This window comes from Arachis hypogaea, chromosome 1 (assembly GCF_003086295.3).
Source record: "Arachis hypogaea cultivar Tifrunner chromosome 1, arahy.Tifrunner.gnm2.J5K5, whole genome shotgun sequence".
In the NCBI taxonomy this organism is placed as follows: domain Eukaryota; kingdom Viridiplantae; phylum Streptophyta; class Magnoliopsida; order Fabales; family Fabaceae; genus Arachis; species Arachis hypogaea.
Window position 1 is genome coordinate 104,999,140 of NC_092036.1, and position 27,225 is coordinate 105,026,364.

The 27,225-nt window shown below is 33.9% G+C and overlaps 2 protein-coding genes across 11 annotated transcripts; both read left to right on the forward strand.

Annotated features, from left to right (window-relative positions):
• Positions 1 to 415: 415 nt before the first annotated feature.
• Positions 416 to 7,003, forward strand: LOC112706543 (C2 and GRAM domain-containing protein At1g03370). 3 transcript variants are annotated; one of them, XM_025757912.2, is made up of 10 exons: positions 416 to 697; positions 1,429 to 1,690; positions 1,859 to 3,097; positions 4,067 to 4,249; positions 4,387 to 4,670; positions 4,782 to 4,898; positions 4,971 to 5,233; positions 5,627 to 5,795; positions 5,896 to 6,165; positions 6,256 to 7,003. In XM_025757912.2, the coding sequence occupies exons 1-10, from the start codon at positions 578 to 580 to the stop codon at positions 6,460 to 6,462; spliced, it is 3,114 nt and encodes a 1,037-aa protein (XP_025613697.1). In that variant the 5' UTR covers positions 416 to 577; the 3' UTR covers positions 6,463 to 7,003. The 3 variants fall into 3 exon arrangements, with proteins under 3 accessions (XP_025613697.1, XP_072057969.1, XP_025613705.1); XM_072201868.1 differs by having other exon boundaries at positions 437 to 685; XM_025757920.3 differs by lacking the exon at positions 416 to 697 and having other exon boundaries at positions 750 to 1,690.
• Positions 7,004 to 20,054: 13,051 nt separating this feature from the next.
• Positions 20,055 to 26,269, forward strand: LOC112706558 (BTB/POZ domain-containing protein At5g47800). Of its 8 annotated transcripts, none has more exons than XM_072201876.1 (8): positions 20,149 to 20,784; positions 20,975 to 22,234; positions 22,660 to 22,875; positions 23,413 to 23,520; positions 23,599 to 23,668; positions 23,764 to 24,168; positions 24,245 to 24,985; positions 25,410 to 26,269. In XM_072201876.1, exons 4-8 carry the CDS (start codon positions 23,462 to 23,464, stop codon positions 25,974 to 25,976), a joined length of 1,842 nt encoding a protein of 613 aa, XP_072057977.1. In that variant the 5' UTR covers positions 20,149 to 20,784; positions 20,975 to 22,234; positions 22,660 to 22,875; positions 23,413 to 23,461; the 3' UTR covers positions 25,977 to 26,269. The 8 variants fall into 8 exon arrangements, with proteins under 8 accessions (XP_025613715.1, XP_029143976.1, XP_072057977.1 ...); XM_072201881.1 differs by having other exon boundaries at positions 20,995 to 22,241; XM_072201874.1 differs by having other exon boundaries at positions 20,995 to 22,234.
• Positions 26,270 to 27,225: the final 956 nt, after the last annotated feature.

Consider the following 27,225-nt stretch of genomic DNA (forward strand, 5'->3'; position numbering starts at 1 on the left):
AATAACAATAGTAATAAAAAAAACAACGATGAAGATAAAAGACGCGAAGAAAAAGGAGTAGAAATGCAAAGAAAAAGAAGAAGAAGAAGGAAGAGGAGGAAGAGAAGGAGGAACGTGAAGAAGAAGAAGTGTCTTCCATAATGGTGAGTGAGAGCGCCCTTTGAAAATGGTTGAGTGACGCGCGTGTTATCATGCTCCAATGAATGAATGTAATTTTTGTTAGATTTGACCCAACTTATAAAATTTTAAGTCAAAAAGAGTTATATGTCTAACGTAACTCATAAAATAAGTTCTAAGAGTTACACTTATTTAATAGTGATTTACTATGAGTTACTTTGAAATTGAAATTTGAAAGAAAATCTCTTTAAAGGTATAAATTCAGTTCAAAAATAAAAAATGTCTCTTTTACACTCGGCATCAATTTCATAACCTTGAGAGTTGAGACCAATCTAATATAAGAATCTTTGGATTATTGTGTAGAGTAGAGGTATCCAGTATCCACCTTTAACTTATGTGGCATAAGATTTCTTAATTAAGTACCTTGCAATGGCTACGTTGGAAAAGTAAATTTTGGAATATGAGCATACCATATGAAATTGATGATTGCAATGTCGATATTCCAACACCATTCGCGCGATGGCCTCCTCCACCACTACAACAAAAAAGAAAAAAAAAAGGAGACAAAGTTAATGCCGAAGTCCGAATCTCCCTCTCTTTCCAATTTCGATATTTAAATTATCCACTAAGTCTTTTTTCTTGTTCTTTTTTTGTTTTTTGGTTCTTCCCAGTTCAATTGATTTGGGGCGTTTTAGGGTTTGTTTATCGTGTTATCCACTCTTCAATTCTCTTACTTTTTTTTCATAATTATCTTTTATTTTTTGATGCTGATGACCCAAATTTTATGCGGTTTTGTCCAATTCTTATTTCCAACCACCGGTGATCAATTTCTGACAAAAAAAGAAACAATTTTTGAATGAACTTTTTCTTAGGCTCTATGACAGAGATTATTTTTTAAACATGCTTCTGTCTGATTTCTGGTTAGATTTTTCTTGTTTTGATCATTTTAAAGCTGCATTGATCAATTTGATTCTGATTTTCTGCTTCCAATTGGTCTTTTCTTTTTTTGCCATCATTTGTTTTCTCTCCTTGTCTAATGATAAATTCCTCATTTCGCATGCATTACATTACCCTTTTGGAAGATCTTTCTGGGGTGCCCTCTGATAATTAAAAAGTTGGCATTTTTGTCCCAGAATTCCGTTTTTAATAATAATAACAAATAATTGTAATGTAATATTAATAAGAAGAAGAACTACCTAAATATATATATATATAAATAACATAATGAAGCTTGTGGTTCGGGTAACTGAGGCAAAAAACTTGCAACTTCCGGATCCTAATGGGGCAACTGGTCTTTACGTTCGGTTACAGTTGGGGAAGCAGAAGTTCAAGACGAAGGTGATCAAGAAGTCTTTGGAACCAAGGTGGGATGAAGAGTTCAATTTTTGTGTTGATGACCTTAAAGAGAAGCTGGTCATTTCTGTCATGGATGAAGATAAGTTCTTCAATGATGACGTGGTTGGGAAGATTAAGGTGCCAGTTTCATCTGTTTTTGAAGAACCATCTAAATCTCTTGGCCATGTTTGGCACTCTCTCAAACCCAAAAACATGAAATCCAAAAAGAAGGAATGTGGTATGTTGTACTTGCTGTACTAAATGAACTCTCCTCAACCTTATCTAAACTTTTGATTTTACATCTCAAAAGGGTCATTTGGCATTCGTATGATCTTGTCCAATTGGAAAATAATGTGCTTACTATGTATGAGTGATGCATTGTTGCTTTTGAACATTTTCCTGACAGGTGACATTCTTGTGAGCATATACTTTTGCCAAAATAATCCATCTGATGGTAACGGCGATCAAATAGCACTACGAAGGAAACTTTCTGATGCAACAACTGAATCGTTTTCATCTTCTTTTCGACGTTCAAACTCATCTTCGCCAGTTAGGGAAGAAAGTACAGTGTCTAAGGATGAGAAACTTGCTCCACAAAAAACATTTGCAGGCCGACTTGCCCAAATTTTCAGTAGTAAAGTTTCCGAGCTGCCTGTACAATCTTCTTTGAATAAAAGCATTGACTTGGACCTATCTGAAACTAGCAAAGCTGAAGAAGGTGAAATCAAGACTGAGGATCAGACGACCTCTAATGAAACTTTTGAAGAATGTATGAAGAAAATTCAATCGGCAGATCAAGGAAGTGAAGTTCCTAGCAATTTATCAGGAGGAGTGCTTATAGATCAATTGTATAACATTGCACCAGAAGACTTGAATGCATTACTATTTGCACCTGATTCCAGTTTTGCAAAGTCATTTGCAGATTCACAGGGCACTACAGAACTGCAAATAGGACCTTGGAAGTTAGAGGATGGTGGGGAGAGATTAAAAAGATCACTTTCTTACCTCAAAGCTGCCACTAAGTTACTTAAGGCTGTCAAAGGCTATGAGGATCAAACATATTTAAAAGCTGATGGGAAGAGGTTTGCTGTTTTCGCCTGTGTCAGCACCCCAGATGTTATGTATGGGAGCACCTTTAAGGTTGAAATACTCTATGTGATCACACCAGGGCCAGAGTTGCAATCAGGAGAACCGTGTTCCCGGTTGGAGATATCATGGCGATTGAATTTTGTACAGAGCACCATGATGAAAGGAATGATAGAAAACGGTGCTCGTCAAGGTATGAAGGAAAGCTTTGGTAATTATGCTGCCATGTTATCTCAGATTGTTAATCCTGTCGATTCAAAGGACCTTGGTTCTGCTAAGGAACAAGATTTGGCATCGATACAGCCGGAGCCGCAGTCAGATTGGAAGCTGGCAGTGCAGTATTTTGCTAACTTCACAGTTGTCTCAACACTCTTAATGGGGTTGTACATCATTGTCCATATAATTCTGGCTGAATCTAGTACAATTCAAGGGCTTGAGTTTTTTGGGCTTGACTTGCCAGATTCAATTGGCGAATTTGTTGTTTCTGCTGCTTTAGCCCTTCAAGCTGAACGAGTGCTGGGTTTGATCTCACGCTTCATGCAGGCCAGAACACAAATGGGTAATCTCATACTTGCATTTGTTTGTTATATGATCTCTAATCTTCTCACTGAGAAAGAGCTACCAAAGTATCTAAACAATTATGCTTGAAAAATAGAAAGTTGCTCATTCCAAAACTCCCTCCTTGCCTTGCAAAAAACAACTTGTCTTGAATCCAGAAAAACGTCGCACGACCTTTACAAATAAAGCCTGATGTGGCTTACATGCCCAAATAAATTATTGTGTTAATCCTACCATCTAAAAGGCTGCGTTTGTTTTTGAAATCCGGATAAGACAAGATATTGAGAACAGGACACAAAGGACAAAGACACGAAAGTTAGTGTTTTTCTATTTTATTTGGTAATGAACTGAATATAAAATAGAACAAACAATAAAAAAGTCCGATTTAGCTTCATTTTTCCTTCACACAAAATTTAGAATAAAAAATAGAATGATAAAAAATATAATTATAAAAATTTGATAGTAATAATAAAAGGAGAAATAAAAAAATAAGTTGTGTTTCTGTCAGTGTCTCAAGACACAATGTCTCTGTCTATGTCTCACTTGTTAAATACGATTTTGTGTCTCTGTGTCCATGTCTCAGTGTCCTGTCCTTGTCAGCCCAACAGACTAATGGAAGCCTAACTTTTCATGGAATAATTGCCTTCACAAAAGAAATTCTATCACAGGATTTATTTGTATCCATAGGTTTAAGGACCAGGGTATTGAGTGAATATTGGTGTGGATAAAGTAATATGAGCTTGATGAATGCTATAGTTGTCTAGAACAGAAATTTAATTCAGTTAATACTAGTTTGGAATCATCAATTTCAGCTTTCTGCTATCTCTTGACCTGTTGTTCTTCTCTAATGGGGTGAACATGAGCTCATTTGCCTCTTGTCTTACTTGCATGGAGCTCATTTTCTTACTTTGGTGTCTATATATCATTGCTTATATACTTTTTTCTTTTTCCTTAATCCCCAAATATTAAGGTAGTGATCATGGAATTAAAGCATCGGGAGATGGATGGTTGCTAACTGTGGCCTTAATTGAAGGAAGCAATTTAGCTACTGTTAATTCTAGTCGGAAATGTGATCCATATGTGGTGTTTACTTGCAACAACAAAACAAGAACCAGCTCAATCAAGTTCAAGAAATGTGATCCTTTATGGAATGGTGAATATTGTTACTTATCATTTGGCTGTGCTTCTTATAACTGAAATTTGGACCTCCGGTACACGGTCTAGTTTTGCATGTGATCTGAATTGATGTATAATAAAGAATTCTGTCAATAGCATTGTCTATTTATGCAGAAATCTTTGAATTCGATGCTATGGATGATCCTCCTTCCGTTTTGGAGGTGGACGTTTATGATTTTGATGGACCATTTGATGAAGCCATATGTCTTGGACATGCTGAAATCAATTTCCTGAAAACAAACATCTCAGATCTTGCAGACATATGGGTTCCTCTTGATGGAAAGCTGGCTCTGGCATGCCAATCTAAGCTGCACTTAAGAATTTACTTGGACAACACTAGAGGTGGAAATGTTGTAAAACACTATATAAGTAAAATGGAGAAAGAGGTGGGCAAAAAGGTATACATCTTCCTATGTTGCTAGGTATCTGATCGCTTTTAGCTTGTGTTGTTCTTATGCTTTGTCTTCCTTTGCTGGCTTATTTTCTTTCCCTATTTGAAAAATTGTTAGATTACTATGCGGTCTCCTCAAACAAATTCAGCATTTCAGAAGCTCTTCAAGCTTCCACCTGAGGAATTTCTTATTAATGACTTCACTTGTCACCTAAAAAGAAAAATGCCCCTTCAGGTAGGGTTGGCCTGTCATGTGATACATGCTTCTATTAGTAACATTTAATCAAGGGATGTGGTTTCCCTACAGGGCCGTCTATTTCTTTCGGCAAGAATAATTGGATTTAATGCAAATTTGTTTGGAAACAAGACGAAATTCTTTTTTCTTTGGGAGGACATTGAAGACATCCAGGTCATTCCTCCTACGTTCGCATCGATGGGGAGTCCCTCAATTGCCATAACTCTTCGACCGGGCAAAGGTTTGGATGCTAGGCATGGTGCAAAAATGCAAGATGAACAAGGCAGACTGAAGTTTCATTTCCAATCCTTTGTGTCTTTCAATGTTGCAAACAGGTAGATGGTAGACATGTTATGTCATTTTACTAACTTCTACCTACATAAAAGCACTGTATACTTTTCTGCTATGTCTTCAATATGATCATTGAGGTTGTTTTGAGGGTGTATTATATCTTGGGGGTTTCATTGAAGGCAATTTATGATTGCAACTCCTCTGGATTATGCATATCTAATAATTAGCTTCTATTGTTGACCTTTAGTTAAACAACAACTAAGCCTTGTCTTCCAACCTCTCATTATCAGAAATGGATCCTTTTAGTTTTTTCTCTCAATTAATGTTGTCAAGTGTGATCTCTTACATGTTTTTGCTGCATATAATTCTTTACTAAAATCAAATTGACTAATTACAACATATCGTGTTACTGAAACTACTCTGGAGCTGATATATAGGACTATAATGGCCCTCTGGAAGGCAAGAGCCTTGACTCCTGAACAGAAGGTCCAGTTAGTTGAAGAAGACTCTGAAACAAAAAACTATAATGGTGAAGAGAATGGCTCATATATTGGCCTTGAAGATGTTATCTTGTCCGAGGTTTATGCTTGTACCGTCACTGTTCCTGTAATCTCTCTATCTCTTTGTCCCTCTCATTTTGTTGTGCAAATTTTACCAATTTAATGTCTGTGATTTGCTTATAGTTCTTTTTCCATAATTAATGCAGGCCAGTTTCTTTATGGAGCTATTCAAGGGGGGTGAGTTGGATCGCATGTTCATGGAAAAATCTGGTTGTGTTGAATATTCTTATACTCCTTGGGTATCTGAGATAGATAGCATCAGTGAAAGGTCAGTATATTACAAATTCGAGAAGCGAATTTCGAAATATAAAGTTGAAGTGACAAGTACACAGCAAAGATCTCTTCTGAATGGAAATGTTTGGCTATTGGAGGAGGTTATGAACTTCCATGGAGTTCCTCTTGCAGATTATTTCAATGTGAGTATGCCAAATTTAGCTGTTATACTTTTTTTTGTTTCCTTATATTCCTACAGCATTGATTATTGGTGCCTTCGAAATAATCCACAGCTGCACCTTCGCTATCAAATCGATGATTTACCACACAATGCAAAAGCATGTAAAGTGCAGGTAATGTTTGGAATTGAATGGCTGAAAAGTACAAAACATCAGAAAAGGATCTTGAAGAACATCACAAAACATCTACAAGAACGGTTAAAGCTGACCTTCAATCTAGTTGAGAAGGAGTATTTGGTAAAACCGCCAAGCAGTGAATGAATGAATCTTACTATATCTGACCTTTGAACAAGTAGGGAAGCTAGCTGATATTATTGCAGCAGACAAATATGTGATGCATTGGATTAAGATCCATGCTTGGGTGTGATTAGCATACTTCACTAATTTTCTGTGGAATAATCAAACCTGCTAGTGTACATGGTGTAAAAAGCTGGTGAACTTAGATTAGAACTTGGTGCATGGTGCATAGTGCATACATATTAGTCTTTTGCTATTAATAGCAGCAATGATGCTGGAAATTATTCTTTTTGCTGATTAGCTTCCAACATTTACTCTTTCAGACAAATTTGAGGAAGAGGAAAATGCTCTAATTGCTACTTCAAAACTCCAAATGTATATGTTGTTATGTGTTGTAACTGTGAATTGTAGACATGTTATTTACAAGGGTCTTAGCGTGTATATATGTATATGTATGTATCTCTAGTATCATACTGTATGTATGTTGTCTTTGATTCCGAAATGTTTACTCAGTAATTATTAATGATAAAAGTATCTGATAGGAATGATTCATGATTGTTGTAAAGTAATTTTGTTCATGTATGAGGACCCACATTTCCTTATATATTTAACATTTTAGAGACATTCATAATTTCTAATGACCCAGATTCATCCATAAAGAAGCTCAAAGCCGGCTCAACATTCAACGGCAAATTTAGACTGCGTTTAGAAGAGAGATTCAGACAGATTGCAACTGAGAGTGGTCTTTATGCCGCAATGCAGATAACTGGGAAAAATATAAGGCGGCTAAGAAAGAGGCAAAAGTGGCTGTAAGTGAAGCAAGAACAAGAGCATATGAGGGTCTCTACCAATCTTTGGACACGAAAGAAGGAGAAAAAGGTATATATAGAATTGCAAAGAGCCGGGAAAGAAGAACGAGAGATTTGGATCAGGTTAAGTGCATAAAGGATAAGGATGGAGAGGTGTTGGCTCAAGAGGAGAAGATTAATGAAAGGTGGAAGAGCTACTTCTACGAGTTATTTAATGAGGGACAGAAGACTCTTCCGAGCCTTGGTCGATTATGCACAAGGGAAGAAGATCAAAACTTTGACTACTATCGAAGGATTCGAGACTTCGAGGTAAAAGAGGCTCTAAAGCAGATGAAAAATGGCAGGGCAGTAGGACCTGATAATATCCCGATTGAGGTTTGGAAGGGTCTTGGAGGAAAAGGCATCAACTGGTTAACCAAGCTTTTTAATGAGATTTTAAGGTCAAAGAAAATGCCTGATGAGTGGAGAAAGAGCACCTTGGTACCTATCTACAAGAATAAGGGGGATATACAAAGTTGCGGAAATTATAGAGGGATTAAGCTTATGAGTCATACTATGAAGTTATGGGAAAGGGTGATAGAACGGAGGTTGAGAAAAGAGACACAAGTAACAGAGAACCAATTTGGATTTATGCCAGGCAGATCTACCACTGAAGCGATATACCTATTAAGAAGGATGATGGAGAGGTATCGTAGTAATAAAAGGGATCTACACATGGTGTTTATTGATTTGGAAAAAGCGTATGATAGGGTACCAAGGGAGGTCTTATGGAAGGTTTTAGAAAAGAGGAGAGTAAGGATCGCATATATTCGGGCAATTAAAGACATGTATGATGGGGCCACAACTAGTGTGAAGACTCAAGGTGGTGTGACAGAGGAATTTCTTATTGGTATAGGATTACACCAGGGATCATCCTTAAGTCCATACCTTTTCACATTAGTCTTGGAAGTACTCACAGAGCACATCCAAGAGCCTGTGCCATGGTGCATGCTTTTTGCCGATGATATCGTCCTTATGGGAGAGTCAAGGGAAGACCTAAATAAGAAGTTGGAGTTATGGAGAGAAGCTCTAGAAGTGTATGGTCTGTGCATAAGCCGTAGCAAGACGGAATATATGGAATGTAAGTTCAGTCTGAGAAGGGAAAACTCCAATATAGAGGTGAAAATTGGAGAGAACACCTTACGAAAAGTTAAAAGTTTTAAGTATCTTGGGTGCATCATACAGGATAATGGAGAGATTGAACATGATGTAAATCATAGGATCCAAGCAGGTTGGTCAAAATGGCGGAGTGCATCTGGTTTTATATGCGACAAAAAAGTGCCTTTAAAACTTAAAGGTAAATTCTATCGCACCGCTATAAGACCGGCTATGCTGTATGGTACGGAGTGTTGGGCGGCTAAAGGAGAGCACGAACATAAGCTGAGTGTGGCAGAGATGAAGATGTTGAGATGGATGAGTGGTCACACGCGATTGGATAAAATAAGGAATGAAGATATAAGGGAGAGAGTTGGAGTAGCACCCATTGTGGAAAAGATGGTTGAATCGCGTCTCAGGTGGTTTGGACATGTGAGAAGAAGACCGATAGAACATCCAGTCAGGAGGGTGGATGAGATGGAAGATGGACAAAGGGCGAAAGGCAGAGGAAGACCTAAGAAGACCATCCATGAGGTGGTCAAACGAGATCTACATGTAAACGGTCTCTCTGTAGACATGATACATGACAGAGCACAATGGCGTCGTTTGATTCATGTAGCCGACCCCACTTAGTGGGATAAGGCTTTGTTGTTGTTGTTGTTGTTGTTGTATTATATTTTTATTATGTTTACTTTAAGATAAATATGGAAATTGAGTGATAGATTTAGAATTTGAAAAATTAAATATAGATATTTTTGAGAAGAAATATTACTAAAATTTTCGTCTCTGTCCCTAAAAATTTCTGTTTGAGTCACGAAAAAATTAATAATAAGATGAGATTTACGAAAAATCATTATTATAATATTATTTGGTGTCTGCAAAGAAGAAAATACTCCGATCCATGGAGTTATTGTGTGTGAGGGAAACCAGACACCACAAATGACACAATACTATAATAAAATTAACGGGAGTTATATGATATTGCATGCATGCTTCTCAGATCTTATTGTGTTGTTCATTATATTGAAAATAATGCATATTAACTTTATTTGTTGACCGATCATTGATCATCATATTTATATATACAACTTATTATTAGCTTCTTTATTTTCAGAATATTTAAATTTAGTACAGTTATATATAGTTGTGGAAACGTTATGGAGTAGATTCTCAATATGATTAAATCTAAATATTATTGCATATGAGTAGAGTAGTCAAGTATGGCTTCTAAGGCACACCTCCAGAGACCAGAATAATACAAAAGCTATAATATAATCATCAATTCATTTCCCACATTCTTAGCTTCTCTCTAAGAATTGGGCGCCTTTTCATTGGGAAAAGAAGAAAAAAAATTAAGGAATTATACATACATTCTTTTTGTTGCAGTATCACAAATTTGTCATCAACTTTTTTTCTTCAAAAAAAAAAATAAAATAAAAAAGAATTGATATTGTTTTGAGAAAATACCTGAAACTGAAATAAAATAGGTCTGAGGTCTAAACTCCTTTATATGAAGGCGCTGATTTATTCATCAAAGTGGTGAAGTTGTCTGACGACCTCAAATGAATGAGAGTGGAGTATTTGCAAAGATTCCGATATTTAAATTAACGAAAAAGTTCTGCATACAAGCCCTAATGACTTGTATGGTTTACAAGTTCATTAACAAATAAAACCTCAAAACGCGCTCCAAGGGTTACGTTGTATACACGCGCTATATAGGGATCCCGCGTATATCTAACTACCAAATTTAAAAGATTTGTTTCTTTCTTCGTTTTCGTTATTTGCAGATTTGCTCGTTCTTCTTCTCGCGAAGCTTCCCCTGGTTTCTTCGATCGTTCTTTTCCTCTCCTTTCTCACTCGTTTCTTCTTCGTCATTTACGTTAGTTCCTCTCTCTGTAACTCCAGCTTCGTTTTCTATTTGATTTTTCGTTTTTTGAAATCAAAGTTTGAACTCGTTTTGAAGATAATGGATGATTCAACCTCAGATTGTCAGCTAAATCCAGGCAAAGTGGACTATGAATTTGAATCTAACGAAGTTCCTGAGGTTTGATTTACATAAGATTATTATGAATTTTGTTGCAGTAATTTATATAGTATTGTGTAGGTGAATAATTCGTGAACATTGACTGTCAAAATAATGCATGAAGATAAATCTGCGGATTGAATGTAATGTATTAGTTTTGATTAATTTTCTGGAATTTATAGCAGACGATCAGGTGTAGATCAGAACTTTTTTTGGTGTATTTTTGAGGGAAGTGTGGGTGTATTTACAGTTTACTGGTTTTTCTGTTATTTTAATTGAGTTGTTGTGGTTCAGGTGTATTATATCAGACACGATTGGGTGTGTTTCTAGTTTTTGACATGGTGTATTCTGCAGCTTGTGTATTTACAGTTTATGACTTTTATTTTCATTTTAGTTGAGTTGTTGCGGTTCGGATGTATTATATTAGACATGATTGGGTGTATTTTTAGTTTTTGACATGGTGTATTCTGCAGCCTCTCTCTGTTGTTGATGACCAGTTTGTTCCCAAGGTTGGAATGACCTTTACCACCCTTGAAGATGCTGGAAAAGTTTACAGGAACTACGCCAAGACTGCATGGTTTTCTACAAGAGTTTGGAGCACAAATAGGAAGGGAAACGAGATTAAGAACCAATTGATTACATGTAGCAGAGAGGGAAAATAGAAATCTAAAATATCTCAAACAGCATAGGAAACTAAGCATGTCCATTCGTCGTACAATAGAGAATAACGAGGAGGCTGATATTAGACTAAGCAAAACTTACCAATCATTTGTTGCGGCTGCCGGGGGTCATCGCGAGTTAAATTTTATTGAAAAGGATATGAGGAATTACATTACGAGAGAAGTGCGGGAAGCGTGGGTGTGCTTAAAGACTCATTTGATAGGAATTGAAATGATTTTCTACTGAATTTTGGTCTTGTGGACAACAAGTGGCTTTTAGGTAATGTTTGTTTAAAATATGTAGCAGATGTGTAAATTTAATTTTTTTCGGGTGTATTTATAGTCTGTGTTTGGGTGTATTCTGTAGATCTCTATGAAGACCGTCATATATGGGTTCCAATCTATCTGGATCACCACTTCTGAACAGGGATGAGAAGCACACAAAGGAGCGAGAGCATGCATTCTTTTGGGTGTAAAAGCAGTGTTCTTTTGGGTGTATTTCTGAATTTTCTTGTATTTCACATTTTACATATATATACATATATATACTTCAGAATCTTGTTTTTATGTTATAAAATACTATTTTTTTTACAACGGTTTAAGGGTTTTAGGTATTAGGGTTTAGGGTTTTAGAATTTACGGTTTAGGTTTTAGGGTTTACGAGTTATGGATTAGGGTTTAGGTTTTAAGTGTTTAGGGTTCAGGATTTTAGGGATAAAGCATCAGGGGATAGATTTTTGGGTGTATATTCAACTTTCTTTGGATGTAAAAAATGGCAGGTTATGGGTGTATATTTGGTTTGATATTTTCCTTCATATTATAGTACTTGTAATTCATACATTTTGAATACAGCAGAGAGAGTTTAATTATTGAAAGAAATTTTATAATAAACTGGATTATAATTGGAAAATTTTTACAGCATGTGTTCAATTTATTACAAGACTATATAACATTTACATTAATCATTGTCAATATCCTTAGAATCTATCTGACAATTTGGTGATGCACCCTTAGCGACGGGATGTGCATCAAGCCACCGAATCCCAAATCCCTCACAATTATTTTCTTCTCCTCACTCATGTTTCTGAATTTATCACTTAAGAGATGTGTTGCACACTTAAGGTCTTTGGTTTGCTGTAAACAAAAATAAAATTATAGTCAGATATATTTCTATTATATAAAATTGATTTCATGTAAGACATATATTTGTTCTTACATTTCTTCCAGGTTGGTTTCTCGCTGCCATTTTCTCTGAAATGAAAAATACACCCAAAGATATCAGTAAGATACACCCATATATATGAGTTAGATACACCCATTGATAACAGTAAGATACACTCATAGATATGATTCAGATACACCCATATATATCAGTCAGATACACCCATAGATATGATTTAGATACACCTATATATATATCAGTCAGGTATCACTCAAACATGCATCAATATCAAGCAACATTACAAGGTCAAGCAATATACACCCATGGACAAGCAAATATAAGCAAGTGCTGACTATTACAGTATATCAGTTCAGAAATATACACCCAACATTTTATGCCATATACACCCAACAAATTACTCCATATACACCCACCAAACTACGGAATATACCCCCAAAAATCAGTTACCAGGAGAAATAGAACAACAAGAATAGTAACACCTACAAGAACGAAAAAGAACAGTGTGACATAGAAGCGAGAATAACAGTAAAACCTAAAACATTATAAACTGTAAAATGAGACGTAGAGCAAGAAGAACAGTAAAACGTACAACAACGTAGAAGAATAGTAAAATCTAGTTCGAAATCTGGAAAATATACAGGAATGGTAATGTAACGTACCTTGAGTATTATAGCTTTGTTTTCTCTGGAGATTCTTGATCGAGAGTTTTATGGTGTGTTGATGGAATTTTTGAATGTTAGTGACGAGTTGTATATCTTGAGTTTCGAATGTTGCTCGAAAATGGAAGGGTTGCGTTTTCTCTGAATGGCTTTGAGAAGTGGAAGAAGTGGAAGAAGTGGAAGAGTCTGCCATTAAGAGGCGATTTACGCGAAGAGAAGCGTAACAGTTTGAGTGGGAGCACGTGAATATTACGCTCCATTCAATATAATTAGTGCGCATGTAGAATGTTTGTGGACTGGGGACTTGTAACACTTGTAAAGCCTTATTGCTTGTATGTGTAACAGGCCCGTTAAATTAACGAGAGTTTTAGACAAATTTAAGTAAACTATATTTATAGTAGTGGATAATTTTTTCTTAGTTCTTAAAAAAGTTATCCCAATTTAATATTTGCTGAATTGTAGATAGCATCTTGGATAGTAAAAAGACAAGAGGTATCGGGTCACAGAACCCATGCTCCGATCAAGTCAGAATCCTATTAGATGAATTTGCAAGTTTAATGAAGTATTTTTAGAATAACCCAACCTTTACTAAATCTCTAATTCCGAATTATTTGAGTAAATTGATATCCATTTAAATATGAGCTTTATCTTAACAAATTATTGGCCCCATTCTTTGCTAACTTGTCCAATTTCCTTACCCTAGCTTCAATTTGAAAAGCATTCAAGGTTTTATATGTAAAAACATTTTTTTAATTAGACCAATAAACATTAAACACGTGTTTATGAGATGAAATCAATCCCAAACTACTAACTAACTGGTAATCAATCGCGAGTTTAATAATTAATTTTTTATTTTTAAAATTATATATACCACTTTTATTAGAAAAAAAATTTGAAAAAAGCCACCACGTTTTTCCGCCGGAGCTAATTAAAACCATAGTTCTTAGTTGAAGTCTGACATAGACCCCATTTTTTCTAACGGAAAAGTTTTGCATCTATGTATCTTTTATACAGTTGTTAACCAAATAATTTTCTCTACACACGCGTTTTTCATCCTTCACTCATTTGTCACACACGCGTTACTTATAACGTGGTGCAACCTAAAGCTTTACTCAACATAAACCTTCTGTTGTAATGTAAATCTCTTCCTCCTCCTCCTTCTTTTTTTTTCTTTTTTATTGATCTGCATTGCCTTCGTCGTTTTTCTCTGTTCGCGTTCATCTTCTCATTTTCTTATTTCGATCTGGTTGCATTTATCTTCTTCCTATTTTTCTTCGTTTTCTTCTTCGATCTGCATTTCTAAATCGAAACAATAAATGACTCAACTTCAAATTAGGAGAGCGATTTGGATTACTCTTTTGAAACGAATCAAAATGACAAAGTTTGGATTATTCAATTTTGAATTGAATTGAATGGAATGCAATTGCTAATTTGAATTGAATTAAATGGACGGAAGTCTACTAAATTGAATTGAATTGATAATATGTAAATTGTAGGCAGAGTTATTTGAATTTGATTTTATATAATAGATTATGTTTCGTTCACTCAGTACTATACAATTGTTTCACCATGAGTACTATGTTCGATTCACCATGAGTACCGTGTTCGGTTCTTTCTGCCCTCACCTTCTACTGCTTTTTTACCAGAGAGAAGGAGAAAAAGACAAAAAATACAGCAGCAACAACAACAAAAGAATGACAATAACGAGAAAACACGTGAAGAAGAAGGAACACGAAAAAAGAGAGGAGAAGAAGGAACACGAAGAAGAAGGCGAAGAAGAAGACGCTCCTGCGTAAACGAGCGTGAAAAGAAGAAGAAGAAGCGCAGGAGAAAAAGAAGAAGCGTGGGAGAAGAAGAAGAAGCGTGGGGAAAAAGAAGCATTGGGCAAGAGCAATTTTGTGTGTATTGGACGCGTGTATTCCACGTTTTATTTAATGGTATTGGTTTGTTTTGTGTTGAGCCAACTTAATTACATGATTACATGGATGTGTAGCATTTCCGTCTTTTTAACGATATATTAAAAAACACATTTTAAAATATTTTAATTTTTTTAATGCAATTGATGCATTAATAATTTTAAAAGTAAATTTTCTCAATTTTTTAATTATTTATTAAAATATAATATTTTATTATTTAATTTTTTTCACATATTTTTTTAGTCTTACTTAAATAATATAAGATAAAAAATATATTTTATTAAACAATTAAAAAAATAAGAAAATTCATTTTCGATAATTTTAATTTTCTTTTACATTTGGTATTCATAAGTTCGTTTTGACCTAAAAAGAATTCACTATTAAGAATTAAATTAATAATCTGATTAAGCCCAAAACTTGGAAATACAAAGGCAAATTCACATTGCATTTCATTACTTTGTCATCAATCTGATTACACTTTTCTATTATTAAATAAAAATAAACACATGCATATTATCTTACTTTTCTAAACCTCCTCAAAAATAAATAAATAAATAATCGAAGTTGATGATATAATATATAGTAACTTGATAGGAGGAAAGGTAAATTGATCTCTTTATTTGTGTCTCCCCTGTATTTCCCCCTCAATATACTGAATTTAAGAACTCTCTACCTAACATATCAAATTACTATATATCTATACCAGTCACACACACGTACGTTAGTAGTTTTTTTATTTTTATTGATACTGCTTTTGGTACTTTTATTTTATTCTTTTGTTTTTTTCAGGGAAGATGGAATACTTTGTATGGTCTATATAGTTCTGGAATATTGAACGACATGTGAATACCACGAAAGATTTCAGATAGCATTAATGAAGAAATAACGTGCAATGACTATATATTTCCATAACGATGTAATGTAAACTGAATCAATTAGGATATGGAATAGTATATTGTTTTGCCTTATTTATAAAATTAAAAAACAATATCTGACAAAGTTGTAAGTGCATGGATTTGCAATAAGATTCTTCGACAAGGGAACCAAAGAGGACCATTGCATTCAATGAAGCCCTATTGGTCAAAACAATAAGTAGTAGAACAAAAATATTGGTAAGTTTTTTTAGTTGTACCAACTTATTATAGCTTTAGTGCTTCAATTCATCGATGCGAAAATTTTTTTTTATTTTTTATTAAGATACGATTGAATACAAAAAACATGTATATCAAATAAATATTGTGTTCAAAATGTGTTTCATACGTTGTTATACATTTCTACATGTAGGGCCATTATTATGACTAAAGAATTGACTACGGCCACTTACATGCACTAAAGCGTTTCCAAATTCCAACTCTCACTCATTGCTGCTATTAATACTACTACGTAGTATATAGTACTCATCCTAGTATAGATGGGTGAATTTAAGTAGTTGTATTATTCAATAGTTTTTTAATGTTATATTTTTTTCTTTTAAAAAAATGAGTTCAACTAAATATTTAATTTTTTTAGTTAATATTAATTTTTTAAAATTATTACTTTTAACATAAATTTTAAACTAAATTTTATATTTTAATACTAAATCCTAGTTCTAAATTCTAATTTCTCCAAATATACTTATTATTTTACTTTTAATCAGATCAAAAGTACTTTATCAGTTTAAATATATTCTTTTAAAACATAACCGAGCTATAAAATACTTGAATGAGTTTATATTCTGTTAACATATTACTCCTATTCAATTTATAGATTGCAGTTGTTAATGAGTTATAGTTTAAATGACATAATTTTTCCACTAAAAGATTACGAATTCGAGTCTCCTTATCTTCGATAAAAAAAACTTATAAATTGCAGCTGACTTATGGAAGTAGTTATTATTGAACAATTACAAATACTTTATAGTTTATATATGTGTTGTAAAAATTGCCTGGGGACAATGCAATAACCTCTATAAAACTCCACTAGATTCGACCCTATTTTATATATATATATATATATATATATATACTCGCATGCATGCATGCATTTCTTGGGTATTACCAGTATTGATGATGTCTATTAGACCAATTCAATTAATGTTTCATGCTTTGACCATGTCTTTTGAATTTTGCTCAAAAAGCGACACATCACCATGATTCATACGTGAAGGCCTTGCTTTCTTAAATGTCAAGTTTTCAACTCCCACTTCTCACTAAGACAGACATAATCATAACTAATTAACCGCTTTTTTTATTAGAATTTTTCTCCCTTACAATAAAAGCACACTTATATTTGCATCCTTATCAAAAACAATCATTTACATCTAAATAACGTACAGTAACCAAGATTTTGCCCACTATACCAATAATTAACTCCAATTAATTAGTTCGCAAATTAAGAACTGTATGAGTACATATAATTGAGGGTGTGTTCAGTAGCCTGATAAGAAAAAAGTTAGGTTAGATGTAATGACTCGCTACCTTATTATATAAATTAGCAAACTAACGAAATAAAAATGGTGGTGAGTCATTTCCCTTGCATCATTTCTACAATCTTTGTACATGACTGATCACTTTAATTTCACTACGGATTAATTAATCAATGAAAACGACACATATATTTTGTTCCCTCTTTTGAACTATACATATAAAGGATGAAATTTTTGAAATATTAAACATATATATGATCATAATGAATATGCATCTGATGGTTTCGGATACGTTGTTAATCTTTGCTTTTATTAAATTTACATTTACATTAAAGATATTACGCCTCATCCCTCTCTCTCTCTTTTCTTTTACTTGAAGATATAGAGACTCGAATCGCTGACTTCTTAGGTAATTATAGAAAGATTATATTATTTGAATTATAATTTATTGACTACGCTTCACCTCTTATATATATATATTAGTGTATTAATATATAGCTACGTTAATTTTTTTAATAATTAAGTGTATATAATAATTAGAAGAGAAAATATCATTCTCCTCTTCTATCAGATACTAAAATGACATTCTCTTCTCCTCTATTTATAAAAGATATATTCTTCTCCCTTATAATTTTTAAAAATTTTTTTCTTTAATCTGTTTTAAATTTTTTTGTTAATTAATGTTAATTTTATCTATTTTTTAAGAAAAAATAAATTATTTTTAAAAAATATCCTTTAACAAAAATTTTTATTTTTTATCATTAAATTTTGCTTACCCAAAATACTCTTTAATAAATTATTTTTTATTGATTAAATTATATTTTTATTAAAATATTTTTAAAAAAATTAATAATTAAAATTTTTTCTAAGATACCCTTCAATAATTTTTTAATTATTAAATTATAATTTTACCAAAATTTTTTTTAACAATTTTTTTATATTTTACTATTAATTTTTTGATATCAGTATATATTATTTTAACATTAAATAAAAAAACCTTACTATTGTTAATATGTATAACAATTAGTATATATTTCTATTGAAAAAAAATATATATTGATATAGAAAAATTAATAATAAAATATAAAAATAATTGTTAACAAAAATTTTGGTAAAATTATAATTTAATAATTAAAAAATTATTGAAGGACATCTTAAAAAAATAATTTAATTATTAATTTTTTAAAAAAATATTTTGGTAAAAATATAATTTAATTAATAAAAAATAATTGATTAAAGAGTATTTTGCTAAACAAAATTTAATGACATAAAAAATAAAACTTTTGCTAAAAGATATTTTTGTAAAAAATAATTTATTTTTTTTAAAATAGATAAAATTAATATTAGTTAACACAAAAAAATTTAAAATGGATTAAAGATTAATTTTTTTAAAAGTTATAAAAAAGCAGAATATACATTTTATAAATAGAGAGAATGAGAATGTCATTTTAGTATCTTACAGAAAAAGAGAATGATATTTTCTCTAATTATAAATGTGATATTAGTTCAAACAGTAAATTTTTTATATTTGAACTAAAAAATCATATGAGTCTATATATAAAACCCAAAATATTCCAAAGTATAAGGAAAGAAAATTAAAAAGTTTAGAATTCTACTTGAATTGAAATTTGTCACACTGCACGTAAAAAAGTATTAAAAAATATAAGTAAAGAAAACAAAATTTACATCTATATATTTTTATATACACGAGTCGACGAAACAAAAAGGTTGGAATTGAAGTTTCCCTTTCTAAAGACATGATATGGTAATAATCAAGAAATTCAAAACCTGCGGTTAGCAGGAAGATCTTTTGATCGGCCATAACCAAGAAAGAAATTAAAAAGTAAGTGGAGATCTAGAATGTAAGGCTGCTAGTTCTAGTTCGTTGATTGAGTATATATATTTAACACATTAAAGTTAGTATTATTCCATCAAAAGTTGACAAGTTTCTTTCACGCATTTGAAATTCTAAAATGATCCATATCCATCAATCCATCCAGCCATCCATCTCATGACTTGATAATATATAATCCTGTGTCTTGACTCCTGATCTTGCTTAATATAAAATAAATTAAAGTGTATTTCCGTATAAATTAACTTTTTTCATATATAACATATTAAGTTGATTTAGTGATTAACTCATTAGTTCGTTTAAACAAGTATTGAAAGTTCGAATCTCACTTTGTACAAGCAGCAATACATTGGCCAGCTAATAAATTGTTATTACTCCATACATAACAAGTCAGTTAAAAGTTAAAACAGCAGACCAAACTAAATTAGCTATTTATTCATCAATTAAATTTCTGCACTGAACATTAAACAAATATGTGTATAAATGTTGATCATGGGGAGCAATGATTCCGTAGGTAGGACCATATGAAGTTATGATATATTCCTTTGCTACAGCTACAGGATAGGTAGCTAGGTGGTTAATGTAACTTGAGGTTTCATTCCAATAAGTTAGCATATATATTGAGTGAGGCGGGATTGGTGAGATAGATGCGTTAGCTTCCCTTCTGAATGACGCCATTGAAACAAGATCATATGGGACCCATTCCCATCACACTTCACACGATTGAATTGAATCAACAACCACCTAATACCAAAATTATATTTATTTTTATTTTCTATTTATTAGGCATGAAGAAGTAAGCAAAATGATGGACACGTTGGAGAAAGAGGTTGTCTGTGTGTGGCCTCCAAAACAACCAACAGAGACAAGTCATACTGATCCCATCAAACGGCTGAGAGAGTGACACGTGGCCGACATGCACACAGCGGAGGAAGAAGGAAGAGGAATATCCTTAGTCCTTAGTCATGGTAGTGGGGGGAACCATCATTAGGGATGCACATTTCACACACACACACTTTTCCCCACCCACTTGCATGCTTTTTGTGTGTTCAATCATACACCACCAATTTTCAACCTCTTCCTCTTTGCTAAGTGACTCACTCTCAATTCTCAATGAGCCTTGCACTCTATTCATCAATGTGTGTATGTGTGTTTCTTTGTTTGTTACCTTTCTATTCCATTCCATTCTACTTAGTTAGTACTGCTACTATTCATGAATTTGAAAGATCGCACATATGGTGTTTGATAAATTGCGTTGCTGTGTTGACTAATCCCAACAAAGTAACAAACCACTTATTCTCTCTCTTGAATGCGCCCTTACACTAATCTTTGCTTAGGAGACAGACATTGTGTTACTCTTCTCTCTTTCTTCTGTTACTGTCTCCCTCACCCTTAACCTTAACCTTAACCTGTTGGCTCTATCTATAACCGAACCACCTCCTAAGTTACTGCAACTCTCTCTCTATCTGAGGATTACTTGCATAAAACAGCTAAACCTCTCTTTCATCAACTTCACATGTTCCATGCACGTTGCTGCTGCCTACCTACTTCTCAGAATAATACTGGGCCTCTTTTATATACTATTTTCTTCAATTTATTTTACACTGCTATTCAAAGCTACTTGCACATTTTTAATTATTGAAGACCGGTTTTTCTGCTCTCTACCAAGGCTCAACCAATAAAGCATCAGTAGTATTACGTTGACAGGTATTTATTTATGTTCTCTTGTATTATTGATTCACTCTTTTTCTCTGGGGTTGAATTTGATGAAGGCTTTACTACTGATAGTATAGTGTGTAGTATTTTAATTAAAGCACTCAGTTTTAGGTTTTGACTTTCAACTCCTAATCCAGTTAAGAGCTTAAAAAAGTTGCTTCTTTTTCATTCTCTTACAAAGATGAAGTGCACTTTTGGCAGAAGATAATAAAACTTGTGGAAAGGGAACACGTACACTCTGGGTTCTGCTTAAAGAAAGTTCCAAAGGAATAGGGACAAAAAGAAAATGATAAAAACCTTGCGGTGCTGTGGTGAGGAGGGTAACTGCTGGAGAACCTTATCAATTAGAGAAGACAAAATCCACATATAATTGGATATAAATACCTTAATGCAATCCAAGAATCAAATATACATGTCATGTTGCAATTTAGCACAGACCAAAGAGTAGCCAGCTGACATTAATCATAATACTTATGTCAATTTTCATGATGTTCATGGCATTGGAATATTTCTGTATTGCCTCTAACAAAAAGGTGACATGGTGAAGCTTTGGGTGCAATCTTATTTGGAAGGAAAAAATATGAGACAGTTTTTCATCTGCTAGTTGAAAGCAATAAGTGTGCTGTGCCACAAAAACTTGATTTTTCTTTACCATCATCATTTGCCTGTGAAAAGCACACGCAACCAAAAACTGCATGTTAGATTTCAACTCATGAACAGTGGGAAGGGCCTAGTTAGCATTATTATCATATATTCCTCAATCTCAAGAACAATGGTTGATTCTTCTTCTGTACTTTATTTTCTCTATAATATGTATATTTTATTATTTAATTTAAAAGATTACCAAATCCCAGATAAAACGTGGATGGCAAGATGCTTTTGTGAAGTAATGCTGAGCTATTTCAGTAATTATTGAATATAATTGAGAGGAAAAAGGAGAAACAAAGGGAGAAAAGTGAAAAAGTTGGCCACCATCTTTCTTGATTTCTTATTATAATGTATAATTAATGGGGGGTGAGATAATTGAGAAGAGCATAGGCGTGGACCACTGCGGGCCTATTGTGAGTTTCAACTGAAAAAAGGTCTTTAAATTAGTTTATATGTCAAAGTTTTTTACAGACACAATGAAAGTGACTTCACAATGTAACCTCTGAAGAAAATGATCAAAACATTTGCCTTGTGAATCACTTTCTCAGGGATTTCCCATATCATTTTCTGAGCAAAGGCGTGTATTTTTGTGTATATGGAATAAGAAGTATCTTCTGAAGAGATTGCTTTGTGTATTAGTACACTACATATTTGCTTTGGATTTATATAACTTGTGAGCCACTATAAAAGCACTACTGATTTATGCTGGCTGACCTAATAGTTAATTCCAACTTGCACACAATATAAACATTCTTTACTTTACCACCTATCATCTAGAGACCCATCAGTCAAGGTAAAATGTATGCACTACGCATTTTCTGCCATGGTGTTGGTGCTTTCTTCTTTTGCTATTATCATGAATTTGAGTGGGGTTAGATGAGTAATCAATACCCATAATATTCAACTAGCAAAATTAATGCTATTAGCTGCATTTATAGTTTTCTATTATTTTTTGTCAAAAAAAGCTTTCATGAAATTGGTTGTGGATCATGCACCAAAAGAAATATATAGTACCAAAAATAGATTAACTTATTTTATAGGGTCAACGTTTTAACTAAATTAATATTTAGCACTTTTCCATCATCGGCTCTCATTTTCTTTTCTAATTCCTCTTTTCAAATTTTAGGATAAAACAATAATAATTTATGAGCAGCATAAGTTTGTCTGCCAACCATGGTGGAACTCTCACGTTGTTGAGTTTGTTGGTACATATGTCAGGCATGGGCACACAGGAGACAGAAAACCTTTAATCAACTTCACCTGCAACTACTCACAAAACCTTTTGAAGTGCATGTCTTCAGCAAAATACAGAAGTTATTGTTTATCTATCCCCATCTTCTCTGAACTGAAGGACTTCCATTTCATGCTTCTACACAAATCAATCAATCAGGTTGGCAGTGACAGAGTCCTTGCCAAATAAATAGAAAACTTGAGGTGAAGTCTTTGTTGCAGGTTTCTCCATTTTTTTTCAATACTTTATCTGGTGAATTTTTTTTCTTAAACACAACCGACAGAATGATGGGAGCATGATATCATGTCACGCTCTCCTCTACTTTCAGCCATTGTGATTTCTGATTTCCTTCTCCTTGTCTTCCACATCCACTCTTTTGCTTCAAAATATATGATGAAATTTAATAAGTTGGTGCTACCATGTTATTCTGCTCGTTTCATGATCATGAATCATCATGTATTATTCATCCTCGCATGTTCATCAACCAATTTGCTTCCCTTTTAAGAGGGTTACATTAAAGCGCTCTCTCTCTCTCTCTCTCTCTCTCTCTCTCTCTCTCTCTCTCTCTCTCTCTCACACACACACACACACACACACGCCCCCCCCCCCCCCCCCCCAACAAAAACACACACACACACTTTCTCTTTTTCCCTTCTCCAGTTAACTACAGAGTACCAGAACCTTGACTTCATGGATCTATGGCAGTATCATTCAATGTACCGTATTCTGAATTTCTGCAGGCTTTGAAGCAGAGTTTATTTTCTTGAACATTTAAATCAAGAAATAAAAATGAAGTTCATGAAACTTGGGACAAGACCAGACACTTTCTTCACTGAACAAGCTACCAGGTATTTCCCTGCAACTCTTTATATCAAAATTCTGGGTACAACCCTTTTATAAATTAATTATGTAGTCTGATAATGCAGGACTCTGATATCTGAGATACCTGCAGACCTTGTGATACAAATCAACGATATTACTTATCTGCTACACAAGGTACTGAAACTAGAATGGAGTTGTGGCGTGTGTGGAAACAAAACAAAACAAAATGAAACCAACATTTAGTTCATCAATAATTGTGCTCTTTTTAGCTGCAGTTTCCGCTTCTTCCGAAATGTGGTCTTCTACAAAGGCTTTGCTATGATTCAAGTGATTCTGAGAGCTTCTCTCTTGAACTCCATGATATACCCGGAGGGGAAGAGGCTTTTGAACTCTGTGCCAAGTTCTGCTATGGAATTTCAATCAACATTAGTGCCCATAACTTTGTATCCGCACTCTGTGCTGCCAAGTTCCTCAGAATGAATGATTCCATTGAGAAGGGAAACTTCGTAGGAAAACTTGAGGCTTTCTTCAATTCATGCCTTCTTGAAGGTTGGAAGGATTCCATTGCCACGCTTCAGACAACTGCTACCTTACCAGAGTGGTCTGAGAATCTTGGAATTGTCAGAAAATGCATTGATTCAATCATAGAGAAAGTCCTCACACCCCCACAACAGGTCAAGAACTACACATCCATAAAACTGCCTCAATTGTCTTTAATTATTACTTTTTTGAAGTGACGATCTTATGCAGGTGAAATGGTCCTACACCTACACTAGGCCCGGTTACAACAAGAAACAACACCATTCTGTCCCAAAGGATTGGTGGACAGAAGATATTTCTGATCTTGACATAGATCTCTTCAGGTGTATAGTTATGGCTGTTAGATCAACCTATGTGCTCCCTCCACAGCTTATTGGCGAAGCATTGCATGTCTATGCCTGCAGGTGGCTACCAGGTGTCACAAAGCTTAGATATTCAGGCAGTTCAGCATCTCAGACAGATGAATCTAAGGCAAAGAACCGCAAAATTCTTGAAACAATCGTGAGCATGATTCCAGCAGACAGAGGATCAGTTTCAGTTGGATTCTTGTTTAGACTATTAAGCATTTCGATTCAGCTCGGTGTCTCCTCTGTGACAAAAACAGAGCTAATAAGAAGAGCAAGCCTTCAGTTTGAGGAGGCAACAGTCAGCGACCTGCTTTATCCCTCAAAATCTTCTTCGGATCAGAATTATTATGACATAGAGTTAGTTTTAGCAGTGCTGGAAACTTTCTTGAAGCTTTGGAAAAGAATGTCCCCTGGTGCCGTGGATAGCAACTACTTTTTGAGATCTATCAGAAATGTTGGAAAGCTCATTGATTCTTATCTTCAAGTGGTTGCAAGGGATGAGAACATGCTGGTGTCGAAGTTTGTGTCTCTTGCTGAAACTGTGCCCGGCATTGCTCGAGTAGAGCACGATGACCTCTACCAGGCAGTTAACATCTATCTTAAGGTGAAGTATTGCAAACACACCAGCATCTTACTTGAACAATTTGTTTAGACCTTTTAAACTTTCTTGCTTGGATGTCAAAATATTTACTCATCGAACAGATAACATTTCACAAGTTTTAGAACTATGAATATTGAAATTTCTATGACTAAGCAATCTAGAATCGTAGTTCACCAATAGGTGATATACTGCATACCAGTTCACAATTTATTTGCGTACTGGAATGTCGTAAGTATATTTTCCATGTAAAATATTTTAAATGTGGCATATGCGTACTGCGTATCAGTTCTCGTACAAGAACGTATCGCATTCCTTGTAACTAATCCTAGAATTCAATCGTCGCTATTGCTATTTTTGTAAATATAGGAAAAGGTTTTGAAGCTTTGAGTGTTAAGAGTTACCACTTATGGGTTGAACGCATGAACAGGTGCACCCTGATCTGAACAAGACAGACAAGAAGAGACTGTGTGGGATTCTAGACTGCCAAAGACTGTCCCCGGAAGCACGTGCCCATGCTGTGAAGAACGAGCTTCTGCCATTGAGAACAGTGGTGCAGCTGCTCTACTTCGAGCAAGAGAAAGGCTCCACCAACAAGGGGGAAATAACCACTAACAAACTACCAAAACCGCATGAGGTACTTCTTGGAGCCAAGCATAGACCAAGAGATGCACAAAGCAAGCAGTCATTGGCCTTGGATAAAGAAGAACTCAACGTGGAAGAAGCCACAACAAGAGCCTCTCTTCCTCCTGAAAGCAGAGAAAAGAAGACTCTTCACCACTTGAGTAGTAAGAGATTAGATGGTAAGTTGCCATTGGACTTGGAGAGAAAGATGGTTATAAAAGGAGACATTGAAGAAACAGGGTCAGAGAGGGAGAAGGTGAGGGGACACATCAGAGAGGAAAGTGTTTCGAGCTGCAAGTTGGAGTTGGATCCTAAGAAGATCATACAGAGAGCAAGAAGTAAATCAGAACATGGACGTGAAAAGGGTAGGTAGATGATTATTTGATGTTAGTGATCTTTGAAAATTAAAAAAAATAAAAATAAAAGAATTCATCATAGCCTCCTCCTAATTAAGTGAGCAATTTGTAACCTTCCAATTCTTATTTGTTTCTTTTTTTAAGGGTTCATAAAATCATAAAAATGTAAGCAGTGTATAAATCCTTTTGGTACTATCATCTCTTGTTTCCCTTATCTATGATCATCAGGATCTAGTGTTAGACTGTAGTGAACTAGTGGTGATTAATTCTACAAATTGTCAAAGGCTGACCGCTGATGCACTTCCCATCACATTATTTTGCAAAGAGAAGAAAGGAAATCAAAATCATAATTTATTTCATATTTATCCGGGGATCATGCTGGGTACCTCTTTAGGGTGTTCAAACTTATGAATCCCGATAGCCAAACAAATTATATTTCATAGGATTTTTTTTAAAATTTTATTTGAATATTTATGATTTTGTAATGGTCTTATTGTTTTGATATCAACTTTTTCATACCTAAAATTCAAATTCGATATTTTCTTTCTGATTTTTCACTACCAGTCCATAGAACAACTAATTTATCACAAATTTGACTTTCATAGTTAGCTAATAAATTATTACATACAATTGAAACTTTTAACATATTTAAACTTATATTTAACGGATTTTTTTCGTTATAAATTATTAAAAATAATTATTTTCACAAAACACAATTTTGATCTTTATTTACAGGAATGCACATTTTATTTTTTGTAATTAGGACAAGTTCGCCCTATCCCCAGCGAACTCTATATAGAGTTTGCCGCACCCTCAGCTACTCTTTGTAAAGTTCGTCGCATTATAAATTGGAAGTGGGACCATTGTCCCTTGTCCTTTTCTTTTCAAATCTTCTCCCAATTTTTATTTTATTAGAACTTTTTGTATTCTGGCGTTCAAGAGATTTGAGGTTAGGAATTAAAATGTTAGTTTGAGTAATTTTTCTTAGATTAGTTAGAGTTACCTATTATTTCTTAGTTAGTGGTTGCATGCTAGTTATAGTTAGAGTTACTGTTTACTTATTTCATGTTATTCGGTGGTTGTTGATTGTTTTTAACATGTGAATTAGTATAAGCTGTTAGTCTATTTCTTAGTTAGTTTAGTAAGAAAATTGGTTTAAGTTGTTAGTCAAATCTTAATAAAATTAAATTAGAATGTGGGGTTAAGTGGGTAATAGGGTACGGCTGGCTAGGGTTTTACTAAAAGTGAGGTAGATAAGTAGTAGTT